This window comes from Conger conger, chromosome 8 (assembly GCF_963514075.1).
Source record: "Conger conger chromosome 8, fConCon1.1, whole genome shotgun sequence".
Classification (NCBI taxonomy): domain Eukaryota; kingdom Metazoa; phylum Chordata; class Actinopteri; order Anguilliformes; family Congridae; genus Conger; species Conger conger.
The window spans coordinates 44326906-44339077 of NC_083767.1; the positions used below are offsets into that span (position 1 = coordinate 44326906).

Below are 12172 nucleotides of genomic sequence, written 5' to 3' on the forward strand. Positions count from 1 at the left end.
TGCAACCTAATATATATTTCAAAAATAATGAATCGTGGGCACATTTTCTAGCACTGACTTGGACCTATTCACCTGTGAATACATTTAATGTGCTGTCTTCAGTGCTGACTCACAGCCAAAGATGTTCCGTCACATCCGCAGCAAAAAAGGCACGACAACACAACTCGGCTGGCCAGGACAATGTTCACCAATCCTCATTTTCACAAGCTTTGTCATCATCGCCCCAGCACACCCACTCACCATCCCGTCTTTCAATTTCACACACACTGCTCAGTGCTGGCACATGCGTCATTACACACAGAGCTCCAAGGATAGTCAGGTAGGTGATGAAAAAACTTCATTATTCTTGAATAAGGTCTTCGAAACATGTCTGTCTAAACCAATACAATACAATTCAGGTCAGATATGAGAAAAATCACATCGATCCTATTAGATGAGGACTCCACTTGGGAAAATAAGATGAATTGTGTGTTACAGTACAGAACTCAAAAAATTTCATTCATGGTTTCGTGGTTATATTTCTAAAAACAATTGATTCAGCATCATTGTTCTAGTGACTTCCACGCCAATTAAGCACTTACTAAATTCAAAGTGTACTGTTCTGGTCCACAATGTTCCAACAGAAACCACAAAACATGGTGTTTGGGGGGGTAGGTGTTTTTATGCAAATCAAACAAGCTGACACTATCAGCGCACGACTGCGCAGACTGCTGAGGTTGTTGTTCAGTTAGTCTGTTTGTGGCGAGACCCAGCTTCGAGTGCACGTGTTTTTACGCTCGACCAAAACAAGCCTGTCCCACTGCTGTTGGTGAGGAGCGGGAGGCGCTGCTGTTTTCATCCCGCCCTGTTTACAGAGAGAATTCAACTCCACAGAGGGCTGCCTCTGAGAAACACCGATCACTTCCTGAGCATGTGCGGGATGCATGGCTATGTTTACCGAACCGCAGTCCCCCTGCAGCAACCCCCCCACCCCCTCTCTGAACCCAACACCCACCCCACCCCACCCATTAGGAGCCCCCCCAAGCCCTGAGATTCACTGGCTGTTTTCCCCGTCAGCTCCACATCTTACGTCTTATATAAGACATAATAACATGTACTGTACATGATGTGATAAGCAGTGGAGGCCTCTCTGGAGCCTGACTATGAAAAGGTCTGGGTGGACAGCTGCCCACACTGGGGACAGGTGTCTGGTTTCTCCACAGCACAGCCAGAGTGATGTGTCGGGCCAGGGCCAGGGCCAGGGGAAAGGAGGACAGCGGACACCAGAGGCCACAGCGAGCAGGATCAGGCTACCACTAAGCTGGCAAAAAGCATGTGTACAGTTTAACACTGGAGAGCAATGCATTCGCTGCACTTTAACTTTTGGCAATAATACAATGCTGCTATGCCAGAGCCCTCCTCCTGTTTACAGTTCTCAGAAATAACACACCTGCTGCATTCTCAGAACGATTATTACACCATGTTATAATAGGAGACTAAAATCTATTTTTCGCATGAACTTTCTGTGTACAAATCACTGAAGCCAATGACTGACACATCTTATGACATAACTTCTCTATGATGTCCTTATTGAATGTTGCTGTTGGTTTGGTAATGGTAAACAGACAGGTTGTGAAAAGCAGAAATGGTATCTGCTTTCACAGAGTATTACTTGGTTACTGACCCATCTTTCTCTTTCCTGGTCTCTCCCTCATGCTTTCCCTTAGTGGATAAGCTCAATTTTTCAATATTACTGGTCCCATTCCGAATTAACCCTTCTCCCGAGATTCTGCTGCAATACCCTCAACACTACAAAGCTTACGTAACCTTCCCTACGATGCTGCTGAGACGCTCGGTGTTCTCCATGCCACTGACCCATTAGCCTGTCCTCTGTGGATTTTGAAACTGGCATTGTTCTCATGGGTGTTCGTCATTATGTCACATGTATGGAATACAGGTTGTATGTAGTCTGCAAACGAAGTGGGTCGATTTTCAAAGAACTAAAATCAACGGTCTTGTTATTATCAAACATTTAGCCAAGTAAGCAAGACGACAACATATATAATGTATAAACAAAACTCCTATGACAACAAAGCACACCTCAAAAGCGTATGCATTTTAAAATATGTTAAAAATTAAACCACATTATTTATTGCCAGGGTTACACATGTACATGCTTAAAACAAGTACAAACACTGAACTGCATATCTATGCTGCATTATTTACAAAGTTTTATAGCGGGGAAGACCATCAAACTGAAAGGTTCAATTTATCCAAGTATTATAGTGCATAACCATAACCTACTGCTGAAACTGCTGTTAAAAAAAAGAAAAAAAAAAAGAAAACATACTATTCTCTTATGACTGTACATCACACTCTGTCCAACTTCAAGAACAGCCCATCCTCCCCTGGAATCACAAACACATAACAAAATACAGCTGATAGCGATGGTGGTCATGTTCAGCGAGTCCCAGTCCAGAAATACATCAGAGGCCGATGGAAATGTGTCCGTGGCCCCGAAACGCCCGGCTCCAGGGAGCGTCAACGCGTTGTGAGCGTCACACCTGTTCCCCCAAGTCCAACAGTCGAAACTTGTCCTGGTTATAGAAGCAGGCCTTCACCACCCGTCCACCGAAGTATCTGCCATTTAAGTCCACAACAGCTGGAATGAAGACAGACCATATGATTTGCAGTTATTAAATGTATTATTTTTGAAATCTTGCCAATATAAATGTTTATCAAGCAAGAAGGACAAATCAGGAATTCTAATGTGAATGTTTAAATATTTTAAAAAAATAAGTGAGGTATGCAAATAATTTGCTTGAAAATTGGAGTCAACACTCATACGGTTCATTCGCAGGTCATCTGCAAACCTACGGAGGGGATCAAACAGTCCCCTCTAGTGAAACCAAATCAGCATACACAGTTATCTTATGAACCTTTTTTCACAGAATGCTGAGCATTAAATGGAACTGAATTGCACTTTCCACTGATTAAGAAAAAATGTTTGCAATGCTCTTACATAGGTGCATGTCTTAGGAGCACTGTTAGAAATTGTGTGAAAGTCAACAGTGTTAGATATAAAGAATAAAAAATAATAAAACAATTTTAATTATATCCCCTCCAGTTTGATCATTGGGAATTCACTTACACAAAGGTTAATAACAACGAGTGGCATTGTTACTGCATTTAAAAAAGGAACAATTACAATGAAGCATATCACTGTAAGCGTATTTAAACTTGACAATCTCAGAGGTTCGACTATGTCAGTACATTTCCTTTACATTTGCTTTGTGCCACTGAAGTGGAGTAGGTTGGATAAGAACAACCAAGGCCGCATCACTTCCTGTCAGTGATTACGCCGTCTCCTGACTGCGGGGTGACATCTCTCAACGGACTGCCATCTCCGCACACGCCGCCATTCACCACCATTCACAGCCCCGGGGGCTTCACTGTTCTCATTATCGGGGCCCGTCTGATAGTCTCCCAGACACAATCCTGACAAAACCACCTCGATTCTCATCGCACAAAACCCCTCTGTTCACTTTGCACCGCTTGTACGGACACTGAAACATTCTCACTCCACTGTGATTACCCTGGCTGCTCACACTCTACAAATGATTACAGCTACACGAGACAAGTGATTAAACCGGTTAGCCCACTCTTATTTAAGTTAGCTCCTAGTTTTCACAGCTAGTTATCCGGACAAATTGCTTCATGTAACTGCAGTGAGCCAGCCAGTTAGCCGCATTTGAAACTGGATCACTGGTCTCCAGTCCCTCTCACACCTCTCTTTTTTAACGCATCCTTGAATTGGGGACTAGCCTCTTCATTTAAAACAAATAAGCATCAGACCATGAGACTTTTTGTCCTTGACACAACCCTCAAAATAATCCGTCCCAGCTGGATATAACATAAGAGTGAAATTGGGTAGGTTGGTGGGTGTGGGATTCTCAGGGGAGAAGACTGATGATGTAACACTTGTGGGAACGTGGCGTACCTGGTTATCTACTGCCCGACCTGAGACGGTTCCACAAGACATAACAGCGAATTGAGGCCAACAATACAAAAATTAAAAATTAAAAATTGAAATGATCAATGAGAGTTAATGGTATTATAGGCTCCATTGAGTCAACCTACCCAATACACCTGTACTGTTTTGTTGATAGGCCATCAGTACATTTAACTGACTGGTATCATCATGAAGTAATCTGCTGAAAAGTTTGAAAATCAATAAGGGTGTATCATTTATGAACATTATTACAAATTTTGATAGCGGTATAAGGACCACCAAAGTCACCACTGCCACTTGGCTGAGACGAAGGTGCTGGGAAGTGCTCCTGAACACAGGATGGAACGCGTTGTCCCCCCCACCGCAGGAAGCGTAAGGTCTGTGTCAGTGTGATTTTCTGCTGGCCATTTGCCTCGCCAGTTAGAGGTCCCACTCACCCTTTATGGCAGACTCCACCCTCTCAAACTCCAGGAATATCCTGACAGCCTCCTCGTCTATGACACCGGAGATCTGCGGGGGTCGACACAGAGGCACAACGTGTCCATCACCCAGGCTTCGTGAGAAAATGGAGGCGCTCTTGGAATTGTAAATACTTTTACATTTTACTTAGTTACAGCGATGAAAATGCAGAATAAGCCATTCAACTTTCCAACACCAATCCAAATGTTTCAACACACACTAGCATCCTAGCCTCTGGAATGATCCACTGAAATACTCCTGGAGGACATATCTCAAGGACTACGTGCCCTTACAGTAGCACAGTGGAGCAGATGCACCACAAACACACACACACACACACACACACACACAAGCATTACAACGGTTACACCACAGCAAGGTAACACGCGCACGCGCACACACACGCACACACAGACACAGACACAGACACAGACAGCCATGGCAATACCTATCAGCAAGATAATTAGAACAACTTACAACATCCTCTTCTGATTAATTGTTTAATGTAAGGGTGTCCAAGGTGTGTTTGTGTGCATACAATACACTCACCTCAAAAATCACACACTTGATGACCTTCCCGTATTTCTCACACTCCTCTTTGGTCTCTCCCTCCAAGTCCTCATCCACCTCTCCTCTCCCCACCATGTTCTAAAAAAAGAGCAGAAAATGGACATAGCTCTAAAATGCAGGTTCATCTAAAATGAATGGGTCAAGACATTTGTTTATGTTCTCAGTATAGCCATACCTAGCATTAAAACGAGGCAGGTGTGAGAGGAAAAATACATTTGCAAAGGCGTTAAATGCTTATAAATAAAACATGTGCATTATTATGTGCAGGTTACACATTGCAGGTTAAACACTAAAAACTGTCACAAAAGACTGCAGGTTTAGCATCTGGCTAAATATTCACATATAAAAAGCTGGTATAATTTGCATTTGCACAGTTTAAGAAGAGAACATTAACCACAAGGTTAAAGCTTTACAAACTAAAAACGGGGTACATTTATCAAGGTTTACAATGATTCATGAAAGGCTCAAAGTTTCTCACCCTCAGCAACACCACTTTGGTGGGACATTTTAGGATCTCGGTCAGTGGGTTGGCATCAGATTTCTTCCCTGCATCCGCTAAAGGCAAAAAGATGAGGACAGACAGGGTCCGTTTTTAAAGTGGGATAGACGTTATGCTGCAGCCACAAGAGGCAAGCAAGAGCCATCTTTTGAAGCCAATGCCATTTATTCTCGAGAAGGTTGACCCAGCAGGGCCCGGGCAGTCACTGTGGAGGACAGCTGCATGGCTGATGCAGACAAATCAAGAGGAGGAGGAGGAGATACCCTGCCTCTCTGGGCAATGCTATGGCTAATCCTGCAGTGACCTGAGCGCCTCCTGTCCACAGTCGTACGGAGAGGGCTTCTTTATTTATGGTTTAGTTTAGTTATACAGGATACAACCCAGTCTCCACAGTCACAGTCCGCTTCAAGCCAAACAGTCCCTGGTGTTTACTATGGGTTCCTTCCTTACACTGAACTCTGAACACACTGAAACTAAAATAATTAGTATTTCACTTTTTCATCAGGGGCCAGTTTGGCTTCTACTTACTGTCAAAAATAATAAAATCACTAAACAAAATGTGTGTGGGCTAAACTGGTTTTCCATAGGTTGAACAAAAATGTGAGCAGAACCACTGGCAACAGCAGACAATGAAAGGTAAAGCATGAAGAGTCGAACCTGCAGCACCCAAGCTCCAGCTGGGCACTTCACCTGCAGGAGGGGCGGTCTGGCTGGGTCCTGGCGCTGAGAGACACACACAACAGCTAGCGTCACAGCGTTTACACCACAGCAAGGTAACACACACACACACACACACACATACACACATACACACATACGCACACACGCACACACGCACACGCTAGCATCACAACGGTTACACCACAGCAAGGTAACACAAACACACACACACGCTAGCATCACAACGGTTACACCACAGCAAGGTAACACACACACACACACACACACACACACATGCGCGCGCGCGCACGCACACGCTAGCACCACAACGGTTACATCACAGCAAGGTAACACAAACACACACACACGCTAGCATCACAACGGTTACACCACAGCAAGGTCACACACACACACACACACACACACACACACACACACACACACACACACACACACACACACCACGATGGTTACACCACAGCAAGGTAACACACACACACAGACACAGACACAGACACACACACACAGACACACACACAGACAGACACACACACAGACACACACACACACACACACACAGTTGTGCATTTAACCAGTTTGGGTGCGTCTACACAGGTGCATGTGCGTGCATGGGAGGCCGTACTTTTGTCGACGAGGTCACCGACGACGATCTTGCCGCCCCTCTTGCTGGTCTTCTCCACAGACAGGGCGGTGCTCAGGCCCTGCTCGTGCTTGCCCAGGCCCTGGCCCTCCCGAAAACCGTACTTCTGCATGATCTTATGGGCCACCGTGCCCCTGCGGGACAGTAAACCACACTGCTGCTGAGCCACGTTCACAGGCCTGCTAATATGACTGTCTCATTACCCATTCACCAGCACTGCAGGGATTCAAAATGGCCGTCATAAGTTTGAAGTGGCATTCACTCCTCTACATGTTTGAACTGCTAAAGCCAGTTTCCTTCGAAAGTCAAAAACAAGTCTTAATTTCTTATGACAGATGCACCTTACTTAAGGGTATAATTAACTATCAAGCTAAATTTCATCTGCAGTCCCTGAACATATGTCCAGTGGTTGATAGCATCTCAGTCATACAAAATCATTACACATTAAGGTTAAAACGCATACAATAATTACAACTTCCATTATTAGTAGAAGGAAAAAACTGAATTTCACGTAACAATCTCTTGAAGAATGGTCACATGATTGATTCATAATCTGCCGTTACTTCAGCTGTGATTTAAAGCTGTGTAATCACATCAATATACCAATTGGTACATTGTCTTGTATCAATTAGCACTCCTAATATTTGCTGACCTAACTGTGGAAATGGCAGCAAAGGCTCATTGAGACAAACCCCATATTGGCGAGGAAGGAGTTGGTGGGTCCAGGAGGCGATCTGGGGCGCTCTGAATCCTCGTACATGGGGGGAGGGATGGCCGCTTTGGACGAGGGCCCACGAGGCCGTCCCTCATCATCGTACTGGTATGCTGCATTCAACACTGAGCAAAAGAGAGTCAATGCATACATGGTGTACAGCATTCAGCTCTGCCCCATTCAGACTACAAAAAATGCACGTGCTTAGCATAGTCCCACAGCGCTGCCTGGTGGTCACAATTCCACTGAACATTTGTGAAACTTGCGGGACATTTTGTAGACATGCCAATTTGCTTTTTCCAATTGTGGATATCTGTATCCATGTACCAAATAAGCCACAATACACTTGGAAAATCAAATTGATATCATCATTGGTTACTTCAGAAACAATGAAAACAAGTTCACAGGAATAAGCTATTTCTAATCACTCTAATATTATAGGCAGACTCCAGTTCTGCCAATAACGAGAGTGGGAGTAAGTCCAAATGGACTACGACTGTTATGTGACACTAAGAATCTGTGCTTACGCTCTCTGTCCCTTTCCACCAGGGATGTAGGAGGGGCAATGGCAGCTCCACCAATAACTGAGAGTGAAAGAGTGAGAGAGAGAGAGTGAGAGAGAGAAATAAATAGATGGAGAGGAAAGTGCTCATTGCTGGTGATGAGTCTCAGTCTCATCGCCAGCAATGTATTATTAAGTCAAACACATCATGTTTCTTAATCTCAATGCCCTGTTTGGCATTCCCTCCCGATTGGATGCACACATACAGAAAATTGAATTATTTCACAGAAATGTACGATACAGTTGGTCAGTATCACACACACAGATTAAGCACACAGTTTTGAGTTTTGTATAGAAATTTAGTCCTGGACTAGGCTTAATGTGCGTCTGTGAAACTGACCTTATATCTCCTAGAAACTTGTACGGAATGCTTTTCAGTAAATTAAGTACTTCTGAAAGTGTACAACAAGGGCCAATTTGTTATAACTCATTATTTAGTGAGCTCATATAGTATGTTGTTACAGCTACAGCCACAGACTGAAAGTGTAGCCTAAAAATTTTACAGTGCTCAAGTACAGGAGTGAACTTGTGCAGTTTATAGAGCTGTGCACCCGGGGAATTACAGTAGGTCCAAGAAACAAGAGGGTGCTCCTTTGCCATTGGTATGCAAGCTTGCTAGCAAACTAGCCTGTGCTTGCGGTGATCGTTCACCAGTACATTCCTTAGCTTGGAACGCTATGTTTTCAGATAAAAGCAGAGCTTACTCCTTTTCCTCCGCTCTTTCTCATAATCGTCCTCTTCATCCGACTCTCCATCAGCTGGAAATTGGGAGAATCCACTGGGAGCCCCACCTTCGTGGCGCTCCTTTCTTTTCCTGGACAGGGAGAACACGGGACACGCATGTAAGCTACACGCTTAACCTGTCAACACCAAATAGGATTCAGTCAAACCTCAATGCGGTCATGGGTTGGCCCAGGGTGGGACTGCTTCATCTTACGCTGCTGGAGAATACTCAACAAGCATGTAAAAAAAAAAACAACAACATTCTTACTGGATTAACTGGAGATGGATTAACAACCAGCATGCAGGGACAGCCTAGGGTCAAGTGTATTCCTGACACTGCTGCGGTGCATCTGAGGTCGTGTACGTTCAACAAAATGACCATCTCTGTCGATACCATAGAAGCCACAAATGTTCAATGTTTATAAATTAAAATCAGCTACGGGCTTTTGCTGGGAGCTGCAGATGTCATTATAGTAACTTCTGCTCTTCATTATGTAATAAGCCAGATCATATACATGACCTGCCATTTTAGCTAAGTTGATTGATAAGCTCTTCAATAACAACTGACACCTGTTTTTGGGAATTGATATGAAACATTTGACTCTTTGGCGAAATGATTAAGTGTATTGAGCTAATTAACAAATTAAGACTTAAAGAAACCAAAACTTGCGTTCACACCGGCCCTCCAGACAAGGAATTGCTCACCCCTGATTTACAACACAACAAACATAGTAAGGATGTTATAAAGATTTCTGGAGAAGGGTTGATGAGTCATACTTCTCTCGTTCCTCTATCTCCTTCTGTCTCTCCTGCTCTCGCTGCCTCTGCCTCTCCTCCCTGTGCCGTTTCACCACTTTCTCGTAGTCGTTGGGGAACATCGGGTCATACTCGTCCGCGAGGGGCGTCAGCACATCCCCCGAAGAGAACCCCGTGGGAACCGGATCCTGAGGGAAACGGGTCAGCGGCCATTCACAGTGAGCTCAGGTCATCCCAGCAGATTTAATTTCCCTCCTCCTACTTCTTTTTCATTTAAGGCTACTTGTTCATTTCAGTCTTCACTTTAGTGGTGTGTGTATTTAGACAGGCTGTTATGCATATCTGAGAGAGGATTCTTTCAAATAACAATGCTACAATCAAACAGGCTAAGTAACTAAACATTATAAATGATTGACATTTTACTCTGTGAAAAGTGATACCGTGTCATATTGCTCCAAATGGTGTGGTTTGCATGGCAATGGTAAAGAAAACACTGCCTGATCAGTACTCTCAGTGCCATGGAGGGCTGTGTGTATGCTGGTTTCTATTCCAGCCTCAGATCCTGATTATATAATTAGGTCAATTATTTGCTAAATTAGGGCTGTTGCCTATATTCGGTGCTTTAATGCAGTTAATTGCACATGGCTGAGTGAGTAGTTGGAATCAATTAAGACAGCGTTGATTGGTTGGAATAAAAGCCTGCATACACACGAGTCTGAGAGAACTGGTCTACAGTTAAAGACTGACAGTCCCCACCTTGAGTCCAGTAGCCACATGAGGGGGCGTGTCTGAGATCTGTCTGTCTTCACCGGACCCGCCCCTCTTTAGGTCAATCACCGGGGCCAAGACTGTGGCGTGCTTCGATCGCTGACTCTGGAAAACACAAATTTATACTCCTCAAAAAGTAGAGTAAGCAACTGGAATGACTGATGCCAACAGGGTAACTATTGTTCAGATAATTAGGGGGTTCAGAGAACAATCATCTTAAAATATTTATTGAATCATGATTCAACCATTGTTAAGATAGTTAGTTAGACTCACACCTTCGATCCACATTTAGTTATTCAATGATTACGGACTAACAACGCCATGGCATAATTTTTACCTATGCTTTGCTGTATCATTCACAAAAACCGATACCTTTGCCTGTGTGAGAGTAGCCTTCTTCACTTGCAGCTGGGACTGCAGCAGTTTGAAGTTTTTAGACCAGCCTTCAGTCTTTGTATCACTGGTCGCTACACCCAAGTCGTCATAAAGGGACATGACTCCTGGAATTTGCAGTTACCTAAAGTAAACAAGATGCTCAAGAAGTTAGCAAGTTTATACATCTAGTTACTAGTAAAGTAATTGATAATGTAGGCCAAATACCAGTTATGCAGAACATTTTAGTCCATCTCAAAGAATCACAGATATTAAGTTCATAGCCAGAGGAGCTTTTTCTTCAGCCGGGGACATTTAAATAATCATTTAAAGAGCGCATCAGTCAAATTTCCTTATTGAAAGGGTAAAAGACCGAAATTACGTACGTTTTTAAATTACATTTGTTGACGTTCTTAATACAGCAGCATTGTCTAATGTATCAAGCTAACTTACAACACAGAGTCCAACACGTGATAGACACCAACGAATGTCGAAAACAGTCGTTTTTCTTAAGTATTGATAAAAAGGTAACGGAATTGTCAAGTGAGCTGATTCACTTCATTAAATTGAATGTTTATTTGATTTCGTGCCTTGAAACAGAGGCTCCATGCTAGTTATCTCTTCTTGGTGGTTGACGCATACGACATAAGCTATTGCCCCGTCATTTTAACTTTACTGTAAGCTTCCAAAACGTGTCCCTAACCAGTGAAATAGCAGACTAGTTATGTCACGCTTAAACTCAAGTTTCAATCAAATCGAATAAAATACCATGTCGATGCAGGCTATAATATGTACCAAATGAATTAGTAAGCTAGATGACTGAAACCATGGGACACAAGGTAACTGGCTTCATTACAACACATTGCTAAGCTAACTTTGCTGGCGGGAAACATCAAATGTTTTGGTTCCATGAAGCAAATATATTGGCTATTCATGACAAAATACAAATTGCTGCCTAACTCACCTGACCGAATACAGAAAAACCGCAAGCAACATTAATTTATAATCGCATATATTATTGCGGTAAGCTTGCAAACTACCATTAGCATATGTAGCAAAGTCAACTCGTCTCGAATCGGCCATAGACTGTATAAAAAAGAATCGACAAAGGTAGCAAACGATGGCAAACAAGAGGAGCATTGCCTTATACACACGGTACAATTTTCTCTGCTGCCATCATGCGGTGGACATCCAGATCACATTCGTCTCGAACTGCGACGCTCCACGCCTGTAGCTGAGCGAATCATATTTACATTTTACATTTTTGTCATTTGGCAGACGCTTTTAATCCAAAGCGACTTACAAGTGCATAGGTTCTACCACAAGTCAAAGCATCACATCCAAAACTCGGAAAATACACATGGAATGCTGTTCTAAACATAGTCGTCATGATAAGTGCTAAATTTTTTAGACAAGGATAGAGATATCAGAAAGGAGGG

At 43.3% G+C, this 12172-nt stretch overlaps 1 protein-coding gene across 2 annotated transcripts; it reads right to left on the minus strand.

Moving 5' to 3' along the window:
• Positions 1-2091: 2091 nt before the first annotated feature.
• rbm17 (RNA binding motif protein 17) lies at positions 2092-11844 on the minus strand. 2 transcript variants are annotated; one of them, XM_061253268.1, is made up of 13 exons: positions 11774-11844; positions 10734-10878; positions 10350-10466; positions 9615-9781; positions 8819-8928; positions 8080-8136; positions 7533-7677; positions 6823-6974; positions 6177-6242; positions 5499-5575; positions 5000-5098; positions 4429-4501; positions 2092-2641 (listed from the first exon to the last, which is right to left on the minus strand). In XM_061253268.1, exons 2-13 carry the CDS (start codon positions 10854-10856, stop codon positions 2538-2540), a joined length of 1290 nt encoding a protein of 429 aa, XP_061109252.1. In that variant the 5' UTR covers positions 10857-10878; positions 11774-11844; the 3' UTR covers positions 2092-2537. The 2 variants fall into 2 exon arrangements, with proteins under 2 accessions (XP_061109252.1, XP_061109251.1); XM_061253267.1 differs by having other exon boundaries at positions 11698-11834.
• Positions 11845-12172: the final 328 nt, after the last annotated feature.